We start from the raw sequence: 22,283 nt of genomic DNA, 5'->3' as shown, positions 1-22,283 counted from the left end.
ACTTAAAAAGAGCAGGGTTTATTAAAATTAGCTGAGGGCACAGAGACAGAGACACAGAACCTAGCAGAGAAAAAATAACCACACATTTTCTATACTGTTATAGTCTCTTAGTTCTTTATTTTTATTTATTGATTTTAGAGAGAGGGAGGAAAGTGGAGGGGGCAGGGGAGAGGGAGGGAAGGAGAGACGGACGGAAACATCGACTTGTTGTTCCACTTATTTATAAATTCACTGGTTGCTTCTTGTGCGTGCCCTGACTAGGGATAGAATCTACAACCTTGGTGTATCAGGATGATGCTTTAACCAACTGAGCTACCTGGCTAGGGCCTTGTCTTAGTTCTATTAAAATTCTCCTTTAGCTGTTCCTATAACTTCTTTGGGAAAGATGACTTCCCTTACAAAGCTCACAGTACCAAGCCATCCAACCCACCCTGTCTGAGCTCGGGAAAGTGTGCTGGGCAAGAGCACTCAGCTACAAACAGACAGGGACCTTGAACTCTTATGGCTCTTTGTCTACCGGAAACTCTTCCTTTTTGGAACAAACCACTCCTTACTTTGCAGCCAATTTTACCATATACCTCAAACATAATTATCACTTATTAAATTATAAAATGACTTAAGAGCAAGATCCCCTTAGTATCTTTTTTTGGGGGGCTCTTGGTTCTCATCAAATATAATTAAGCTTCTAACAGCACACGGTGCTGACTGAGATCTGTAGGTTTTGTATTTTGTATCATTGCTGGGGATAGGAGGGAGGAGGTGTATCTTGTAAATCCTGTGTCTACAGTCCATGAGATATGACATAGTTATTTCAAAATCACTGTGCAATTAAGATTTTCAATTATTACACATTATATTGCCAGTCATTTAAAAAAACTGCAATACTTTATATTTTTGGTAAACTATGCCAAAAAGAGAAAATAATTTATGGTTCTAGATCCTGTTATTAAAACTGGTTTCAAACATGACAATCATACCTGTTCACATTTGCACTATAGAACAGCTTTCACAGAAATTTCTCTGAATTGGTCCCTTGGAAAAATTAAGAGTATGCCGGTCTGTGTAGGGGCAAAGCTAATGCCTTATCTACATCAGTCCTGTGAAACTTCCGCTCTGCTGGGTACTTCTGGCAGCAGCTCAGCCTTTCTTCCCCTGTTCATTTTATAGGCCACAGCAAACAGGTCATCCACAAACAAGGCCCTCCTACTTGCTAAGCCATGCCGCAAGGCCTCTATATACTCTAACAGAAATCCACGGCTACAGGACAGTCTTTTTCTTTCAGCTTACCTAGCCAAAAACTACAGAAAACCTTATGTAGTTGGTTTAAACAATTTTTGTCAGTCCATTCATTCCCAAGATCAAATGAGACACTCCCATGATTCTGTCTGTTGAATTTAGAGCTCTCACAAAAAGACAACCCAAGATCCAACTTACAAATCAGCCTCATGACATCACCTTAACTTCTTATTTTTAAGCCACAAAACATGTATGAGCTGGAATATATAGCTACTATAGAATAAGATTCTCTCACCTCCCCCCACATGATCGTAGGAACATTCTGGCAACGAGAGAGCATGCACATGACAAAAATCACACATAAAACCCAAACCCTCACCTTTGCTCTGAGGAGGGTTTTGGCTCCTATCCCTTAGGACGTTGATTTCATAGACAGCACCATACTGTTCAAAGAGTTCCCTCAAGTCCTTCTCAGACCAGGTCCTCGGGACCTGGCCCACAAACATCTTAATAGCATCAAGATCCGGTTGGTCTGGGTGGTCCAGGGTGCCGTTCATTTTCTTTGAGCTGCATTAGATAAAATAAAACTAATATTATGTATTTATATTGCTTTCCAGAGTAAGTTTTCTTTGCTTTAAAGATCTCAACTATTTCCTGAGAAAGTACAGGGAGAAGATTCTACTTCCTTTACTTCCATTCGATTTACCAGAGTTCCCTGGTCCTCTCTCACCATGACCACCCCACCCCTACATTAGAATTAGATCCCCAACTAAAGTCACCATTCTGATTAGAACATCCTGGGTTTTAATTAAGAAACTGTGTGTCACTTCATTCCTTATTTAGCATGAAAATTCTCAGAAGAACTTAAGAGGTGAAGTTCCTAAAGCAAATTTTAATAATTTCAAACACGCATAAAAATCACAAGACTATTGATTATGAGTAAGATTCAGGACTCTCAATGAACTCAATGATAGGTAAAAAGCTTTCTTTCAGTAGTGTTAGAACAGAAGCACTTGATCTCCAAGGCCTAAGCTAAGGACTGACTAGAATGTCAGTCTTTGAACGTGGCTGTCTCACGTGCTTATCCTGGTGTTCTTTGAGTTAGGATCCAGACCAAAACAAAACTTTGCCTCTTCAACTCTAAAAAATATTATATAAACATAAACAATGATGTCACCATTCTAAGTTTTTATTGTTTCTCAGTTATCCAATTTAATGCTACTTTTCCAACTTTACCAGTTAACTCCCTTACCAACTGCAACTATTGCGACACCAACAAATTCCTCCAGCCCTATCACACTAAACTTGTAATGCTGATGCTTGAATACCTTCACTGCTACCACTGCAACTGCCAAGAACCCAGGGGGATTCTTGCACTGTAAGTATTTCTACCACTCAAAATAAACCAAAGACCTTCTTTACAGTGTTTCAAGACCTTATCATATACTGGTAACAACTTAAATTCCAAACAGCCAGCATAATTAACTTTTCTATTAGTGTCTGCTGCTTCATCCAGAATATCATCATATTCAAATTGGCCATGTTTTAATATTCAATCCTAAATAAATGGTAGTTTTCCTTAAAGGAAAAACAATACCTTTTACACCACTGTTATCTTCTGAATAGTATTTGAAGATCCTTGAGAATGATGAATCTAGGAAAGAAGCTCAACCTCTGTCTTTTAACTCCTTTATCTCTTATAACTGAACACCTACAATGACTATTTTCATTAACCCAGCATTAACTTATTATCGAAAGCTGTTAATACAGACCAACTCTGTATCACTATGTCTGTAAAGGTTCCCCATACTCTAGCTTTAGTCTAGAGCCCCTTGAATGCAGAAATTGTTTTATTTCCTATTCATTCTTGTAGCCACACTTGGTTCAAAGCAAGCAGTGTGGAATGGGAGAAATTTCTTGTTCTCATTCTCAACAATTCCTCTAGTAAGCAACTAACTCTGATAAATATGAATGCTGTGCATTAAAGAGGTATAAATAGCAGCACAAATTAAAGAGCCTCTATTATCTCTTATGATTACCTGATTGTCACAGGATTAACCTGCCTGTTGTAAAGGGTAAAGGGAGCCAAATATATGGTGACAGAAGATGATGGGACTTCGGGTGGTGGGCACACAATGCAATATAATCTACATAATCTATAGATTATATAATCTTCACCACTGTCACCCCAATAAATTTAATTTAAAAAAAAAGAAATTTTAAAATGCACTATGACTGGTGAAACAATGAGTGTCACTCCCTATAACCTGCTCCCAACAACTTTAATTACCGAGTTTACTATTTTATTAAAATGCCGTTAATCTTACCCTGGCTGGTGTGGCTCAGCGGACTGAGCACTGGCCTGTGAACCCAGAGGCTGCAGGTACGAATGATTCCCAGTCAGGGCGCACGTCCCCAGTTGGGGGCATGCAAGAAGCAACTGCTCAATGTTTCTCTTCCTCTCTTTCTCCCTCCCTTCCCCTCTAAAAATAAATAAATAAAATATTTAAAATGTTGCTAGTCTTTAATTATATTTCTATTCTAGGGAGACTTAACATAAATCCCCAATGGCACTCAGAATATGTTCTGATGATAAGGAAGCTAGCTGACAGCTGTTTTTGGGAAGAGTCAGGGTTTCATTAACTTGTATTACACATTGGAGGCAACTGCTTTCAGGCTGTCCCTTCTGCCTCCATTTGTGTGCTGTTTCTAAACTTTCTGTATCACTGTGAACACAGGCAACACATGTAGATGTGGTTTATCCAAAAGTTCAGTGGAGACTCAACATTAGAGACAAACACCCTTCTTTCCCTTTATCCTCTGAGCCCTCCTCCATGTCTTCCTCCCACCTACTCCATGAGCAACACCCCACACCAGGTTCCTTAGAAGAATCCCCAAAAGCACTGCTACCCAAAGTGCCCGAGGACTGGGGCAATCTCCAAACTTAACTCTTTAGACACTTTTCTAACAACTGGACCAGGTAATTGTGTAAATGTTCAATCTAATAATAATAAAAAGACACAAAATGCAAATTTATGCTTTGTCTTCTACTCAATTGTTTTTACAGTATTTACAAGTTGGAAGGAGGGAGATAGGACAGCCCTTCGTCAGTGTGAGAGGCACCCCCACAGCATGGCAAATTATGAGGCCAGGCTCGAGCTGCTGTGGGCATCATGCAACTGCAAGCACGCACTGGCTTGTTCCCTTCCTCCAATTAACTGCGGGGCACTTCCTTGCACAGGCCAGGCACTGTGTTATATGTTGCATACATCAGCAAATAAGAAACATTTCATCAGAGCACATGAAGACAGAGTTAGAAATGAAAGTAACAACATCAGTTAGAGATAACCCCAAAAAGGGAAAGCAACCATGTATACCTATGTATATGTAACGAGCAGTCACAAACTTGAGGTTATTGTGTCTAAAGAGATGAGCAACAATGAATGCTCCTTCATCCTTAACCTTCCACACATACTTCTGGTGTGTATGTTATCCTTAGTTAACAGTAACCACTGCATAAAAGTCACCTGGGACAAGAAACCTAGTGTGACACACTGAGGATCACACATCGTTCAGGTATGGCATTTACTCTCTATGTCACTAAATCCATTCTCAGATTTGTGCCTTATCTCCCACTGATGAAGAGCTCCTCAGGGTCAGGTGACCTGAGATCAGTACGTTTACTATACCTACTGAAGAGCCAATGAATTCAGCAGCCCCCAGGAGAACTGTCTATGGTGTACCTATCATTTCTAAAAGGGAAGTCTGTAAAATCTTCTGTGGAGGTACTGAACTAGGAATAAGATGAAAGGAAGGAAAAGCATGTTTTGCAGCAGTAAAGGAAGAAGGGAGATAAGAAGGCAGCAAGTGTTTTAGGAAAGAGGCATGGCACCAACCCACCTCCTTCTACATTCTGCTTCAGACAGCAGAAGCGATAATGGCAGCAACTGGCAAATCATTAAAAATGAAAAACTGAGAAACTAGGACCAGAGGCTGCCTTGTCTACCTGATTCTTGATGGGCATGCTATAGGAAAACAGGACAGAGAACCAACTTGGAAGAGAAACAGGGAACAGAAAACAAAGAGCTTTATTTTCAAAGCATGTATCTGTCCAAAATTCCTAAAAATAAACTCTTCTCTTTCTCCTATCAGGGGACAGAGTTGATGTTCGGTCCCACTTCTTTCCCACTCCCTAGCTGACTAGACCGGAGGTGGCTCTTAATCCAACAAGCTGATCCATTGGCTGGCCAGAAACCTAAGACCATGACCACTGTGCTTAAAACAGAAAGATAGGCCTGACCGATCAAGTTCCTCTACAGACGCACTGAGCAAGACAATAGCCACTAGCCACAAGTGACTAATGGCTACTGCAGAGGACAGCAGAGATAGAGAACATTTTTTTCAACACAGAAAGCTCTATTGCACAGCAATGCTCTAAAGAATCTAGAATTGGTGAACAGAAACAGTGGTGAAGTCAGAAGTAGAAATGGTTCAACTAGAGACAGTGTCAGTTAAGTTGACAAGCTAAAAGGACAAGTGGCAAGACATAACAGGGGTCATGCTACAATATAGATGAAGTTTAAAACATACGAAATGAAAGAAGCTGATCACAAAAGGCTACATATTGTGTGATTCCATCTATGTGAAATATCCAGTATAGGCCAGTCTACAGAGACAGAAAGCAGGCAAGTGGTTGCCTAGGGAATGGGGACTGGAGGTAGGAAAGAAGGGAGGGAATGATTGCTAATGGGTACAGGGTTTCTTTTTATGGTGATGAAAATGTTGTGGGCCCTGGTCAGGTAGCTCAGTTGGTTAGAGCGTCACCGCGATACGCCAATATTATGGGTTCAATCTCTGGTCAGGATACAAAGAAGCAACCAATGAATGCATAAATTAGTGGAATAACAAATCGATGGGGTTTTTTTTTACCTTTCAAATCATTTTTCTAAATTTTCTTAAAAAAGAAAGACAATATTTTGCAATGAGTGGTGATAGTTGTGGATATAGTAAAAATCACTGAATCATGCAGTTTAAAAGGGTAAATTTTGTTATGTGAATTATATCTCAACAAAAGAGAGACAGAGACAGAGAAAGGGAGTAAGGAGTCAGAAGACAAGCTAGAAGGGCAGGGGTGAGGCAAAGAAAGCCATGCTGTAACCTAAAGTTATAAGGCAGGTGAGTAGAAGCAGCAGCACACTAGAGCAGAACATGTTCTCTAAGTCAGAAAGAGAGTGTTCAGGTCTTCCTGCTGTGGAGTTCCTGATTACATTATAGCCCAGTCCACAAGTGTCCTTACAAAAACACCCTTAAATACTGCTTTCACATCTGTTTAAAAATCATTTCCAAAACCTTTCATTACTCATTTTTTCCCTCTCTCTTCATGACCTGTTGACTGCTATTTGTTCACTTATAAACAGAGAAATTCCAGATACTTACCAATCTCTCCACTTGCCAGCAGGCATAAATACTTTTTTGCATCCCCAACCCCAGCCACCATACAGCCCTACCAACAGGTCCTGCTGGCTCACGTCCTGTGCTGGAAAAAGTGGCACAGAAGAACATCAGAGGAAAAAGGACCCTGGCCTGAGACTTACCAGCTGTTCTCTAGTGAGAACAAGACAGAATGTGTCTATGCTGGAAAGAAGTAATTTTCATTTGGATAAAGGAAGCTTCCACTGTTAGTTGGAAAAAGCTATCAATAAAGGTTTTTAAGTCGCCATTCAATAACAGAATAGCTAACAATCTGCTTGTGAAGGTTTTCAACCTTCTTCACCAATGTATGGAGATGTCCAGTGCACCACTGCAATCATCTGTAATTATTAAAACAACTCACAGGACTTAACGTTCATTCAACTGTATTTTCCAAGCTCCTACAATGTGCCAGGCACTACACACTATAAAGGTCTATTAAAGGGGGGACTGAACAATTCCTGCCCCGGAGGCAATGGCAGTGAACAAGTGGAGGGTCACAACTATAATACCCACCAAATACTTTAACAAATGAATAAAACTTATGTGGGAAATGGTGGCTAATACAGTTTATTTTACTTGGAGGAGGGGTGGGGGGTACAAGAATGTAAGCCGAATGGACTAAGCAGCTGGGAAAAGTGCTACATAGCACAGAGTTATGAAAGCTCAAAGGGTGAGGAGGAGACGGTAAGGACTCAGGAGAGAATACAGAGATAACATTGCAAAGGTAGAAAAAGCACTATCTTGAGAAAGTTAGTGCTTGAGAAAGTTAAAATGTTGAGTATAAAAACATTTAAAATATTAGGAAAAAAGAGGAAATGTGTGTATTAGAAAATCGATGCAAATAAAGAGATAGGCTGGAGAGAATCAGTGAAGGGCTTTCCATGTCATACTGAAAGGGTTGGACTTTATTGCAAGATTTTATCTTTTAAAAGACTTCTGGTAATAGGATGAAATAAAGTGACAAAATATGAAGATCAGGAAGCTCTTGTAAAAACTAGCTCCGAGATTAAGAACTAGTCTTAAGCAATGCTGAGAAACATGGGGGGGGAGGAGGTGGTGCAAATCCACTAAACTTGGAGGCCACTCCATCAAGGACATGAGGTGGAGGAAGACTCACTCTTGGATTCTAGCACAGACCACATGAGGGACTGTTTTTGCATGGGGAAGCCTTCAGATGGAGATACTCAATGAATAGTTTTTAAAACAACGTCCTACAGTTCGGGGGATGCTTACAGGATACACAGAGAGATCTAAGAATCAGAAAAGCACATTAATGCTCCCTTAAGCAATGGGAGAGCTGAAAGAAAAGACCTAAGATACAATCCTTGGAGGACACCCATATCTTATGGTGCAAGCCAAGTAAGAGGAGCCAGTGGAAGCTGAAGAGTGGTCAAAGTAGAACCAAGGACACTGTTACAAGAGAGAACAGGAAGCAGGGCTCAGGTCCCCAGGCTCCTCCACAGCCCCTCCACAAATTCTCTGTTGTGAGAAATTGTGATAAGATACATTGCTAGATCACATTCCCAGGCAGTATCACTTCAGCGAGAAAACCACCGATGTCAAGCCTCCTGCTAAAGCAGCACAAGTGTAAAGGGCTTAGAATCCAAGAAAGAGGTAGGAAGCACACACCATTCTCCAGAACGTTCTTCTCAACTCTGTGGTGTGTATTTTGGTATACAGTGTCTACTTGGGCCTGAGGACTTGCAATAATGACAACTGATGGGTAACTGCTCAAAGACACCTGAGGCCTAGTCTAGGGGACAAAAATAAGGAGTCTATCATTAAACTTGCACTGTAGGCCCAAGGTTGACAGCAACTCTCCTCTGGCAAGTCAGTTCTAGCCCCTCTCAACTGAGTTTCTCATCTGTAAAATAGGGGCAATAGCTTATGCCCAATTAACCTCAAAAAACTTTTGTGAAGTTGGATGACTAAAACAGATGCCAATGCACTTGGGGAGAAATGACGTAACAGTCTACTCCCTGATTACCTCTATTCAGAATGACCCATTTTCAGTCCGTTAGTTATCAAACTCTAGTGTGCATGAAAACTACATGGGACATTATTAAAAACATATTCTTAAGCCCTATTCTAGCATAAGAACATCTGGGCATGGGTCCAGGAATCTGCATTGTTATGCTCCAGGTAACTTTCATGCAGTGCTCCACGGTCCACACTTTATGGGATACCGTATCAGTCCAACCTCTTAAAAGATGAGAAAACAGACTGAGGAAAAAAGCTGTATCTGAGGGCTGAACAACAGGCCATGGCAAAGCATAGGCAAAGTGTTACAATGGAAGATAATTTGAGCCACAAAGTCCTATTTTTAGGGATCATATATCTGGTACATGGGAATAATTTTTATAATGCAGTAAGTCTTTATGATGGCATTCATTATGATTTCACCTGTTATCTGGTGCTAAAAGAGAATTTCAGCAGTAAAGAACTCTCATAAAAAGACATCTACATTACTATTATTTTGGAGACTAGAGGGAAAGCATAGGATCTACTTCAAATGAGCAAGCCAGGTAGCTTTAAGGGCCACCAAACTATTCCATGAAAAGCTGTTTGGAATCTGCTATTATCCACATTGTTACACTCAATCCCAGGGTAGCCTGATTCGCACATGGCAATCTAAACTCAAAGACTTGCAACTACCATCTGTTATCTAGGGAATATTCTACCATTTAATATTCTTGGCTGTGAATAACCTCAGACTCACTTATTTGAGCTTCCAAGATACTCTGAAGCCTGGGTAAAGTAACGAAACGAGAAGTTAGAAATGTATTCTCCACAAAACCCAGAGTTCAGGTTCCCTGTAGCTGTAAGTCAGAGCCAGGCGAGCATTTCGGTTCTCCACAATGGCAGCGTCACTTCTTGAACAGCCCTGCAAAGTGATGAGCTTCTCATTCCTATGTTCAAAATTTACTTGGGCAAACTGCCAATCAAGATTGGTCTAGCACTGGCTGGTGTAGCTCAGTGGATTGAGTGCAGGCCTACAAACTGAAGGGTCGCTGGTTCGATTCCCAGCCAGGGCACATGCCTGGGCTGCAGGCCAGGTGCCCAGTTGGGGGCACGTGGGGGGCAACTACACATTGAAGTTTCTTTCCCTCTTTCTCCTTCCCTTCCCCTCTCTCTAAACAATAAATAAATAAAATCTTAAAAAAAAAATGGTCTAATTTGGGGGAAGGGGCATCTGATACCTCCCAAATCATGTACCACGTTGCATTTTCAATTAGATTGGGGGGGACCCAGAATTATAGTTTAGATATCAATATAGCATTCTGCATATACTACTGAATACACCCTCTGTGATATGAGTTTACCAGTCTCCTCTGTGGTGAGTTTAAGAATTTGATCATTAAAAATAAGTAACTTCCCTAAAGATCATTTGAATTACATACCCAACCCGGAGTAATAAAACTACAGTTAAAAAAAAAAAAACAAAAACCTTGGAACCTATGGGAAAACACTACAGCTTGAAGGGAGAGGAGCTAGCACCCTTGAGGTGACGTTGCTGGTCATATATTAAACATGCCCTCTCATGTACAGAACTTCGCTGTAGCCTTGAAGAAAGCAATCAGCAGTAATGAGACAGAGTAAGACTCTACTAGAAAACAACGATAGTGTGGACTTTGGTTTCCTCACCCAGTTTTTTCTTCTTTTAAGAAAAGGGACCAGTTTCATTAAATAACAAAGAAAACAACCCAGTTCCTCTGCTTATGATAAAAAAAAAAATAGACAACAAAAATACTTACACGGGACTGGAATTCAAAGAGCAATGATCCACCATCATTTCTGGAAGGAAATCCAACTTAAACGCAGCCATCACCTCACTCTCCCCTTCAGAAGTCAATGATATTAACTTGCTGCACTTGTCTGATCCACAAATACACACAGCTTTAGCTTCCTGGGCCCCACAAAAAACACAAAGTGGAAACAGGAGCTCAGGGAAACCAGCAATAAGTGCCACAGAAACAGGCAGGACTGGGGAAGGGAAAGGGAATAATGGATTAAAAGGGGGATGTGACCATGTGAGGGGAGGCTCAGCCCAGCACACAATGAAAGTGCTGATACGCCAGGCTTGTTTTGTGTGATTTTCCCTGGCGAAGCAGTACTATGTGCACTGTCAGATAAATAGTGTCAAATCCACGAAGTTAGCAGTGGCTACCAGAGCAGAAGAAACAGAAACTTGTTTCACATTTTGCAAACTCCTCTCCCTGCAAATCAGTTTTTGAGGATGCCTCAAATCTGATAATACCTGAGGGGGCGGGGGGGAGAACTCACCTCCTTACCTTACATGGTCTGAAAATGTTTTCTTTTTCCCTTAAGATTTTATTTATTTTTAGAGAGAGGGGAAGGGAAGGAGAAAAGGAGAGAAACATCAATATGTGGTTGACCCTCTCGTGCCCCCTACTGGGGACCTGACCAGCAACCCAGGCATGTGCCCTGACTGGGAATCGAACCAGCGACGCTTTGGTTCACAGGCCGGCACTCGATCCACTGAGCTACACCAGCCAGGACTGAAAATGTTCTTGAAAAGAACTGAGCCCTGGCTGGTACGGCTCAGTGGATTGAGCACCAGCATGCAAACCAAAAGGTGGCTAGTTTGATTCCCAGTCAGGGCACATGCCTGGGTTGCAGGTCAGGTCCTCAGTTGGGAGTGTGCAAGAGGCAACCAATTAATACATCTCTCACACACTGATGTTTCTCCCCCCCTTTCTCCCTCTCCTCCCCATGAAAATAAGTAAGTAAAATCTTGGGGGGGCAGGGGGGAGAAAAGAAAACAACAACTAGGTTGTTAGTTCTAGGTTGTTAGCCTTGGTCAGAACTTAGTTTCCATGTGCCAAAGACAGCAATGAGCACAGTGCTTGGGTACAAAATAACCTCAGAATAGTGGAAAAGAAGGACTACTGATTCAGACCATCAGAAGCAGGCCAGAGGATGGCTGAAGTACTGGCCATCAGACACTTACTGCTCACATACTACCACCTGTACTGGAATGCTCTCTTGGTATGTTGACAGCAGAGTGTGCTCCCTCATCAGAGTGAAGAACTTTAAAAACTGCTGCTTCAGTGACATTCTTTAGGTGGCACAAGGCAGACATTCTTTACTAACTCTGAACCTTAATTTGTCAGAGAATTTAAAAAGGTAAAAATGAAAATGGCACTGCACCATTCTGCCGCATGACAGAGTACTAGGAAATAATGTCTTTTCAGTTGTTTGACCTTTCTAATAATGAAAAAGAACCAGGGTCTGCTAGGGACAAACACTCGAACCCGTAAGGAAGGACAGTGAAATGTAGACTAAGCCTCTTCATCCGCTGTCCTCCTTTAAACTTGCTAAAACCAGGATTAATGAATGCAGACATAAAAATTCTATTGTGGGTGAGCAGCAGAGATGGATATACTTAGCAGTCAAGGCAGATGTGGTGCTCCCATTCTCAATTTAGCTCCACATCCCTCCCAACAACAAATGGTGGCATTTCAATATTTAGGCGATGACTCTAAAACTGCATCTCTGAAGGCTCCCAAATTTCACAGTCCTTCTTTCCGTATTTATCAGTAGGGTTGCCTTACCTCAAAAATTTCACTTCACTCAAGCTCAGTTAACAACACAGGGAACTTTGAAAAAAAGAAGTTACGTTCTGCCTGTAGAGAGGTAAATGAACGAACTCCTAAACATGTAGACTTATTTGAAAAAAAAAAAAAAAAAAAAAAAACCACAAAACAAAGGCAGCACGTCGTGGTATAGGCCTAACTTCTAGTCTGTGTACCAAGGGCTGACATCTGTCCTGCTTTTGACCAAGGAAGGCAGAAACTGACCATCCAAAATTTAAAACTATAATTGTAGTGAACTACTTTTTTATTTTGTCAGAGGCTCTGCCTCATCTGATCTACTGCTTCACAGGCAGAAGTGGCAGGAGCTCTCTTGCATCCTATTAGGGAAGGAAGCAAAAACAAGTTGCAAGTGAGAGGAGACTGTGCAACTCGATACACAGTTCACCAAGCCCTGACTCTGCCAGACAGGCAGAGGACGATAACCAAAGCTGGGACTGGTTAAGTAACTGGTAGGTTTGTCCTAGTTTCTCCTATGTACACTGGAGCTGGTCACATGCCTCCTCCTACAGAAAGATACCTGGATCAAGGAGTAAATTTGTTAAGTCAGTTAAGTAAATTAGATTTTTTTAGTTCAAGAATTCCTTTGAAAAGGAATCAACAAATTTTTTAAAAATCCTACTAGTTATTGTTATGCTTTTATTATTCTGTAAAAATACATGGCTTTTAATTACATCTCTATTGCAGTGAGAACCACATCTATTGTAAGGGAGTACTTAAGTGTGGCAGACTTCACTGAGTAGCCTGGCACTGCTCAGACTATGAAACGATGTGCACTCCTGACAGTAATTTTCACCAAGCCAAATGTGGGAAGTACTTATTCAGAGTAATGTTTTAAAATCCATTTTACAATATATAAAGCAACACTGCTTTAAAAACCTACATGATGGAAATGTTATTACATGAAGGAGAATGCTTTTCTTTAGGCAGGCCACAAGAGTTATCTCAGTATAATTAAATCCAACATGCTTATGCGGGGGGGGGGGGGGGGGGGGGGGCACGACACAGAAATTAACCACAAATCACTCAATTTTAGAAAAGGGTTACAAAGTTAAATGATGGTAAAAACAATTATGGGTATACAAAATGCAGGTGTTAAAATTAAAAAGATTAAAAATTATTCACAAAAAATGCTCATAAGTTGTTGTTTTAATTTCTGAATCAGAAACACATTCCAGGCTTTCCCCATAAAGGATGCGTTAGAAAGAAAGAGTTGGCAGGACAGATTATAACCAAGAGCTCACTGCAAAAGAAGGCCTTAACTTTCCCTCAGCCCTTCTTTACCACTTGTCCTCATTATGAATTTATATTCATGGGTCCCTCTCCTTTCTTTGCTTGTCTGTCTCAGTGTTCTCTGCTTTCAGTATTCTATACTTCTTTTCTAAGGGCAGTATTTCAAAGCTTGATTATGTGAAAACAGACAGATGCACTCAGTCTGCTACAACATAAGAACCCAAATCATAAAAAATGATGGGTAGATAAGGAGAACCCTCAAAAATAGCACACCCTGCATTTAGAGTATCTAAATGGCATAAGCCAGGGGTGTCAAACTCATTTTCCCTGGGGGCCACATCAGCTTCATGGTTGCCTTCAAAGGGCTGAAATAATTTTAGGACTGTATAAATATAACTAAACCTTAACTGTTGAGGTGTTGAAATTACATTCAGCCCCTTGAAGGGAACTGCCAGGCTGATGTGGCCCCTGGTGAAAATGAGTTTGACACCCCTGGCTTAAGCAATTTAAAAGCTGAATTAAGAGAGAGAAATGCTAGAAACCATAGCCTTTGTTTTGTCAAAAAGAGTGAAAGAGCAAAGAAAAGCATATTATTTAAGCAAGGAAATAAAAACAAAAACCCAGGTGGCATGTGGCTGTCTATCTTGATGTAACCAGGGAGTTCAATGACAGGTGAAGCGATTTTATACTTCCACCCAGATATTCTAAATGTATTTGTTTTAAAGGGCTAAATGTGAGGTCTAGTTAGATGACCTTAAAAGGAAATTAGGGCGTGCAACTAAATTATAAAAGAAAATCTGTGTCATTAAAAATCACCATCAGTCTATACAAAGAAAAGTGAAAATCTAAGTAAGTCATAACCTCAGACAGTTAAGTGAACTGTATGTTCACCCCCTGCCCCAGCTTCTGGCAGTCAGATGACATAAGAAAGGTAGAAAAGAAGTAACTGACACGACTAGAAAATAACCAACCAGAATGACTTAATTTAGCTTAAAACCTTTATGGACTTAAATTTCACTTCAAAATTTGAGTACTTCTACTATAATTAGTGGGTCTCCTAGAGTTCCTAATCTAGTGCCTTGCATATGCAAAAATACACTGACCTAAATTGGTAATGATCTCCCTGGCATCTCACTTTACAGGAGCTTTTTTGCAAAAATGTGACAACTATAATTTAAAGCAAACCAGAAAATTTTGTGAGTTTCCAATAAGAGTCTAGGCAATGAAAAAATTTCTGGGGGAAGGAGAGTTTTAAAGTAAAGAATAAAAAATATTGTGGCCCTGGTTGGTGTGGCTCAGTGGATTGAGCGCCAGCCTGGGAACCAAAGGCTCACTGGTTCGATTCCCTGTCAAGGGCTCATGCCTGCATTGCGGGGGCAAGTCCCCAGTAGGGAGCGAACAAGAGGCAACCACACATTGATGTTTCTCTCCCCCTCCCTTCCCCTCTCTCTAAAAATAAATTAATTCTTTAAAAAATTTCTTTACACAATATTGTAAATAAGTTTCTATTTCAAATCTAAAATCACTGCAAGACAAAAACCATTAAGTTTAGTGATTGTTCTATGCAAGTTAGTTTGCTTGTAAAATTATCATATATGGTATACTGAGACGACATGACAAGGTGAAAAGGAGGAAAAGTAATGCCTTTTTTTTGAAAACTAAAAGGTTTTCCACTTCCTCCCCCCATTTTTAATCACCACTGTCTCCTCCCCCAATCAGTGAAAAGATAAGGACCAAAAGAAAGACCTCTTCTCTGCTTCTCACTCTAAGCCAAAGTGTAAGCGCAGAGCCTCTCTTGAAGTGTCTGGGACTAAACTTAACCTAATAAACTGCCCTGTCAAATTGGGACCACCCTTCAAATCAGGTCACATTTTCAGATACCAAACTAGTTCTGGAACTTGAGTATAATTCTGTAAACTCCAGTGCTGATTTAAAAAATCAGCATGCTGGACAAAAATGCTGGTTCCAGGAGGGCAACATTATCTGAGTAAAAACCATTAAGTCCTGTCTTCACTCTCATTCTAGTTTACTTGGTCTCCCAGTTTTTAAGCATAGTAAGAAAGAAAGTTAGCTGGGTAGTTGATGTGTGGAGTAATGCTCCCCCCACCCCTGACTCCTTCCCTCTCTTTCTCCCCCCCTTCCCTCCCCTTCCACAGCTATTAGAACAGTCAACAGCTAGTTCAATTGGGAGATAAACCTGCCTTGGAAAATTTTACCTAAGGAAAGTTGAGAAACAGAAAATATTTCTAGCTTCCTAGGAACAAGAAAATGTAGAAAAAAGCCATCACCTTTCTGAAGGTAATTTTTTCATATCTGCACAACAGGCCTCATGCAAGAAGGTTAAAAAGACGCCCATGGAGCACACCCATCCAGCAGTTAGCCCATACCTGTAGCTTTACACCTCCCTCTCTGGACTATGTCTTCACTCTAAAAAACCAAGGAAAGAAAAATAAGTGGGCCATGCCTACTATACTTCTCATAATTCCAGATATGTATCTTCTTTCCAAAGAAAAGCCCCCTTTGTCACCATGGCTAATGATAATTTTTTTAACAGAACCCCTCCCCCTCCCATTTTTAAAGTTCACAATACCTTAAAGATAAATTGCATTTAACATCTTAAAGCTAATTTTTAAACTCCACCAACTTAAAAAGTAGGGAATTAACGTACCAAAAGATTTAACAGAGGCTTGCCCCAAAATGTCAGTACAAATTGTAAAATGATTAGGATTTACAAAGTTGAATTGCAATATATCTAAGTCACCAAAACAATCATTTTTAGTGTCTGCTTTTGGATGGGAAACTACAATAAAACTAAAAACTGCATAATTCTTTTTGCAATTAAGGATCGTGTTATTAATGTGGAGAGGACACTTTACATTCCCCAAAGCAACCTTCCTGAATAGGTGCCAGACATAAAACACTTCAAAGGCAACCAAGTTCCTGCCTGTGTAAATGCATCTTGCTGGCCCTGTAAATGCAGGGAGGTGGTGAACCACCGAAACCAAAAAAAAAAAAAAAAAAAAAAAAAAAAAAAAAAAAAAAAAAAAAAAAAGAAGATAAGGAAGTTAATTGAAGGTAAAAGCAAAGAGAGTAACCACAAAACCAATTTGTTTTATTTTTAAACATTATCAAACCATCTCACAAGAAAAGATTGATTCTGTAAAGCTGCCCAAATCCTTATAAACCTTGTCCACAACTCCTCCAGCTATATGCAGAGAACGGCTCAAAGTCACCAAGAATGAGGTCTACATCGGAAAGTGTGAAAGAACCCTGAAAGTCAAAGCCAGAATCATAACTGTGAGATACTACACTCTACTTACCCTCCCTGAAGACAAAGATGCTACTTGACAGGCATAAAATTGGTGCTTAAGTACTTAATATGACTTCTCATTTGGACCAAATTGGTTTTCAGTTTTGCTGAAGTAGTGATGCTTGCAAAAAGCAATCACTTTAAGGCAAAGACTATTCTAACAAAAAAACTTCTAGAAGCATTTACTTGGACCTGCCTATAAGATCAAAAGTTGTTAAGAAAAAGGAATTTATTAAATTTATTAAATTCACAATACCTTATACAATCCTGTAATATTATCACCATTTACAGTGGGGACCACTCTGAGGATTTAGATGCTAAAACATTCTACACGAAGGATTCTAACCCCAAAGCCTATGGTCTGTCTTGAGAAATGTGACCATCACCTAGGAGGTACAAGCTTTTATTAGACAGCAGTGAAGCAAGCAGTGGTAACCATGGAGGGTAGAGAGCAAGTTAACTTTCTACTTGTTAATTTTATTTTGGAAAGTGGAAAGGGCAAAGAAAAGACCGGGAGTCATGTTTCCCTCCCCCGGTGTTTCTTGAAACATGCATGGCTGAGAAACACTGCTGCTGTGTGACCCTGTGAGACCAGACTCAGGCAGCATGCTAGTTGGGGAATCTCCAGGGTACAGAGGTCAAAAGGGAAGCCTGGGGTTGTGAAGAAGGGCCAGTGTATGAAAGGGTAAGGGACACATGTCCAGATCCGAGAGAACACAGCAGCCCTAATGGGGCTAAGGAATACCCCAACTGCTCAGTCAAGAGATAAAAATGAATTCTTTAAAACAAACAAATAGGTAAGCAGGATATTAATTACCCTACTCCTAAGTTACCTGAAGACTTTTTAAAGGAAAACCCAAACACACAAAAAAAGATCACCTGGTCTTCCTCCATCCACACAGGCCTTGGTCACTTGGAGGAGGGCCAGTGGGAAGCCTAACACACAAGAAGCTATTTCCTTTAAAAGCTTTGTTTTCCCAGTTTTGCTATTCCTACATTCTGTTGCCTAGTCTGTAGGAAAATAGAAATGCTTTAAGGAGAGGAGAAAGCTAAATGGAAACTAAAAGCTTGAAGTTTGAGGTTTTTACATCTTTTATTTCTGGGGAACCAAGCAAAATGCATTAAGCTCTGTGAGGACGGTCTGGAGCTCCTTGGAGCTCTGCAAAGGTCTTTTTCTATGAACATTACCCCCTACCTTTCTTAATCACTATGAAGGAAGGTATAATATAAAGAGTTTCCAAAGAGAGGTGAAAAGTACTAAGGGGGAAAAAGAGCACTAAAAAGGTGGCAACAAAGCAGAGAAGGATGAAGGGCAAGCCAGCTGAGGGAAGCAAGGAGTATTAATTGTTCAAAATATGACCTCCTTTGAAGTTTTTTTAAAAGATTTTATTTATTTAGTTTTAGAGGGGGAAGGGAGAGGGAGAGAAACATTGATGTGTGAGAGAAACATTGATCAGTTGCCTCTCGCACACCCCCTCCAAGAACCACATGTGCCCTGACTGGGAATGGAACCAGCGACCCTTTGGTTTGCTGGCTGGCACTCAATCCACTGAGCTATACCAGCCAGGCTCCTTTGAAGTTTTAAGATTGCATTTAGCAAGTAAATAGTAGCAGGGACTCTAAAAGGCAAACTACCTATCTCACCATTTCCCCAAGGAAAGACAACCTGGAAAGAATTTATATATGGCTTTGGAATACATCTTGGAACTTATATTATGATCTTGACATGCTTCAAGGGTTTAAGAGTGAACGAACAGCATCACCTCTTGGGACTGATACCAAAGCTCTCAGATCTACACGTCTTCCTTGTGTGGGCAAGGTAATAAACCCTTTCCATTCCTCGGTTTCCTGGTGGCCTATGGAGCCGGTGTGTTGAGTAAATGACAAAACACTGTCCTTCCTAGGAAGATGGCCAATGACTCACTCCATCAGTAGCTCTTACACAGTATGCACTGAATTACAAACTCCAAATACAGGGGGCTGGTAGCAGGCACAGTAATGCTCAATGACCTACATAAGGCCTGAACCCATGTTTGGCCTCATTAGCAAGACTCTTTTTTTTTTTTTTAATTGAGGTAACACTGGTTAACAGCTTTCTCTGTATAGTCTGTTGTGTGCTCACCACCGAAAGTCTGGTTTCCAATACATTACCATATATTTATTTGACTTCCTATACCCACCTGACCCCCCGCCCCTTATCCCCCTCTGGTAACCACTATTCTCTTAAGACTCACCAACTCTTACTAACAAGTGTTAGTTAAGTGCTCTCAATACCTTGAAAAGCTTCGTTGATATAAAACAGAGAGCTACTGAAGAATTGAACACCTATCCAGATTAGAGGTTGTCAAATGTTTTTAAAAGCAGAAATGTTTTCCCCTAAACACAAAAATCCAGCTGTTGAGGTTGAAACAGAGGAGGGCAAGGCAGAGCCCAGCTGTGTGCCTCTCCTGGCCCTCGAGTTTAACCCTAACCCTAAGCCTCCTGGGAAATAAGACAGCAGGCCTGGGTAATTCAAAACAACAGATAATCCACCGATTTTATATTCTGCTTTGAGATGAATGGTTTTTTGAACAGCAGATTTTTTAATCTTTAGCAGTCTAATAGATTACTACAAATCAAGGAATTTAAAATGCCATCAATGGTAGTAAATGTGTGCATCCTCAAATTAATGGAATACGGTACTTAAAGTTTATAAATCTATACCTGAAAGTGGGGACAAATGTCTAGACATTTATAAAGTCATAATTATATGAGCTAACATTTTGTGAGCATTTACTGTATGCCACGTAGTATCTTGGATGCTTTATATTTAATCCTCATACCTCTTCTAGCCTTATTTACAGATGACAAAAGACACAAAGTAATTAAGTAACTCTCAAGATCACATCAATCCAGGTAATAAGAGGTTGGAATATAAAGCCAGACACTTCAACCCTTAGGTGAAAGGTGGACAGAGGTTAAAAACTGTGTACAAGGAAGATCATGTACACAAACCACAGAAAAGACTGTTTAAATGCTGAGGACCATGAAGTTGAATCTGACCTTTTTATCGTGCAAATTTTTAAGTAGGTAAATGTCCAAAGTCTCAACAGTCACGTGAGAGATACAATTAAGGGTAGTGAAAACTTCCTGCTGCTAGTCAGTAGGCTTGTGACTCTGAGCAAGTTAATTAACATCTCTAAGTGTCAGTTTTCTCACCTATAAAAGAAGACTTAAGTATGTTTCTCAAAAGAAACCAAATCAATACCCAGAATTCGATCAAGCCACAGTAAAAAACTTATAACTGGAAGAGGAAAGAGACAAATGATAAAAATGACTTGGGGAAATTGTGCTGTTTTAAAAAATGTCTGTTACCTTTTAGACCGCTTGCGATGCCCTTTCTTTTTGTCCTAGTTTATGGCTGGTTCATAAATGTGTGCATCCTCAAATTAATGGAATACGGTATGGAAATATGGAATTAATAGACTTAGGGTTAAACTTGAGGGCCAGGAGAAGCACACAGCTGGGCTCGCCTTGCCCTCCTGTTTCAACCTCAACCAGCTTGACTTTTGTGTTTAGGGGAAAACATTTCTGCTTTTAAAAACATCTGACAACCTCTAATCTAATAGGAAGGAAGCCTGGGCATACTGCTTTGGAGAACTGCATGTCCTCCACCTCCCCTATACCTTAGAAATCGAAGTAACCAGATAAAAGGATCAACTGTGAAGCTTTTCTGACTAACCAGGCTCATATCCATGCAAAACTTCACCAGGGTATGGTGCTAAAATCCAGCAGTTTAACTGGGGGAGCCAATCTACCTATCTTCCTTGGGAACCCGTGGCAGGGAAATAACAGTTGCCATCAGATTCTAATCCAGGATTGGGTACACACATCACAACTAATAGGGCAGAATCTAACCTCAAAGCCTAGTGCATTAAATGAAATAAAATGTGTAACAGCACTCAGCAACATAGGAGGACCCAAGACTAAATGACTGCAGAAAAACTATTTAATAATTGTTTTGCTAATCTGTAAAATGAGGATGATTAGGTGGATTAAACAGATACACTGAAGCACACAGTAAATTCCTTTCTAGTCCCACTATTCCTAGAGCATCGCCTTCCCTCGCCTTCCCACTCTAATAAATTACTCTATGTTGAACACTCTGGGTCTTGTACTGCCCCAGGCTTCGTTCTGACCTGTCGTGGTGGGAAGGGATAAAGCTTAACATTTGCTCTGTGAGGTGTACAAAAATCTTCTTTTTTCCCTTGTGACTCTTGCTCTGTGACTACTATGTCCATGATTCAGGCTTAAATTTAGGGCTTCTGACTCTTTACAGACTGAGTCATCTATGTGTGTCCTCTCCCTGACCCTAGTAGAAGAGTTTATAAACAGATCTCAATCTCATATCCTCCTCTACTGGCTGGTATGCTTTCTTTCTTTCTTTAGTGGCAATAATTTTTTTTTCCAGCCTAAAAAAAAAGCCTATGGTAAAAAACATATAAAACTTACATCTTAAACCAGTATTTTTTAATCCTCACCCAAGAATATGTTTATTAATTGAGAGATAGAGGGAGGGAGACAGAGAAACATCGATAGGTTGCTTCTCCCCTGCCCCCAATCCGCGGATGAAACCCGGGACCTAGGTATTCGTCTTGACAAGGAATTGAATCCCACAACCTTTTGGTGCAGAGGACAACGCTCCAAACAAATGAGTCACCTGGCCAGGGCTACCATCTTAACCATTTTTAACACAGTTCAGCATGTTAATATTGTTATGCAATGTGGCAACAATTTTAAAACCTTTCCTTTTTCATCTGATTCTCAATCTGGGACCCTTAGATCTCTTCAAAATCCACAGACGAGCTCTATGGAAAGGAGAGTACATAGGTCTATGAACCCTATTTTTTTTTTTTTTTTTTTTTGCTGAACTGCGTGAAAATGGACATGGATGATTTCCTGAAGAGAGAATCCCAAATTTTCATTAGATTTGTTAACCACTGCTAGAATACTCCCCACCTGCCTGGCCTGTGCTTTGACTCTCTGCTACAAAGTAACAAAACAGTATGTTAAACACAGGCCAAATTTGATGCCATTTGTGTGATCTTCAGTGAGTCACTTTTTTCTGGCCCTCAGCTCCCTCATCTGTAAGAGGACAGGACTAGATTAATCCAGACTATCACTAAAAGTCATCTAAAAGCATAATCGTATTTCCTCCAAACTGATTTTAAACTGCTATCCACATATGGGATACACCCAAGAAAAACTATGTGTAAACCTTATTTCTAAATTTTTGTTAATAAAATATTGGGTTGGCCAAAGATCCATTTAGTTTTTCCCATAAAATAAGACTTTTATTTTTTCCACCAGCAACTTTATTGATTTGGACATTTTGAGTATGTTGGTCATCTCCCACGTGATATAACGTTAATTGTTTT

The 22,283-nt window shown here is 40.3% G+C and overlaps 1 protein-coding gene across 26 annotated transcripts in view; it reads right to left on the bottom strand.

Annotated features, from left to right (window-relative positions):
- CELF1 (CUGBP Elav-like family member 1) overlaps window positions 1-22,283 on the bottom strand; it is a 68,229-nt gene that overhangs the window by 20,475 nt on the left and 25,471 nt on the right. For 13 of the 26 annotated variants that reach the window (XM_053925182.2, XM_053925183.2, XM_053925181.2 and 10 more), the window contains 3 exons: window positions 15,944-15,983; window positions 10,464-10,615; window positions 1,616-1,803 (listed from right to left, as the gene is read on the bottom strand). In XM_053925182.2, coding sequence (XP_053781157.1) covers window positions 1,616-1,803; window positions 10,464-10,534 — 259 coding nt within the window. In that variant the 5' untranslated portion in view covers window positions 10,535-10,615; window positions 15,944-15,983. Of the gene's footprint in view, window positions 1-1,615; window positions 1,807-10,463; window positions 10,616-15,943; window positions 15,984-22,283 lie in introns of those variants that run through there. The other 13 variants (XM_053925188.2, XM_053925205.2, XM_053925185.2 and 10 more) reach the window with 4 other exon arrangements.

This window comes from Desmodus rotundus, chromosome 5 (genome assembly GCF_022682495.2).
Source record: "Desmodus rotundus isolate HL8 chromosome 5, HLdesRot8A.1, whole genome shotgun sequence".
NCBI lineage: Eukaryota > Metazoa > Chordata > Mammalia > Chiroptera > Phyllostomidae > Desmodus > Desmodus rotundus.
The sequence above is the reverse complement of the archived record's forward strand: the minus strand, read 5'-3'. Positions and strand labels throughout refer to the sequence as shown.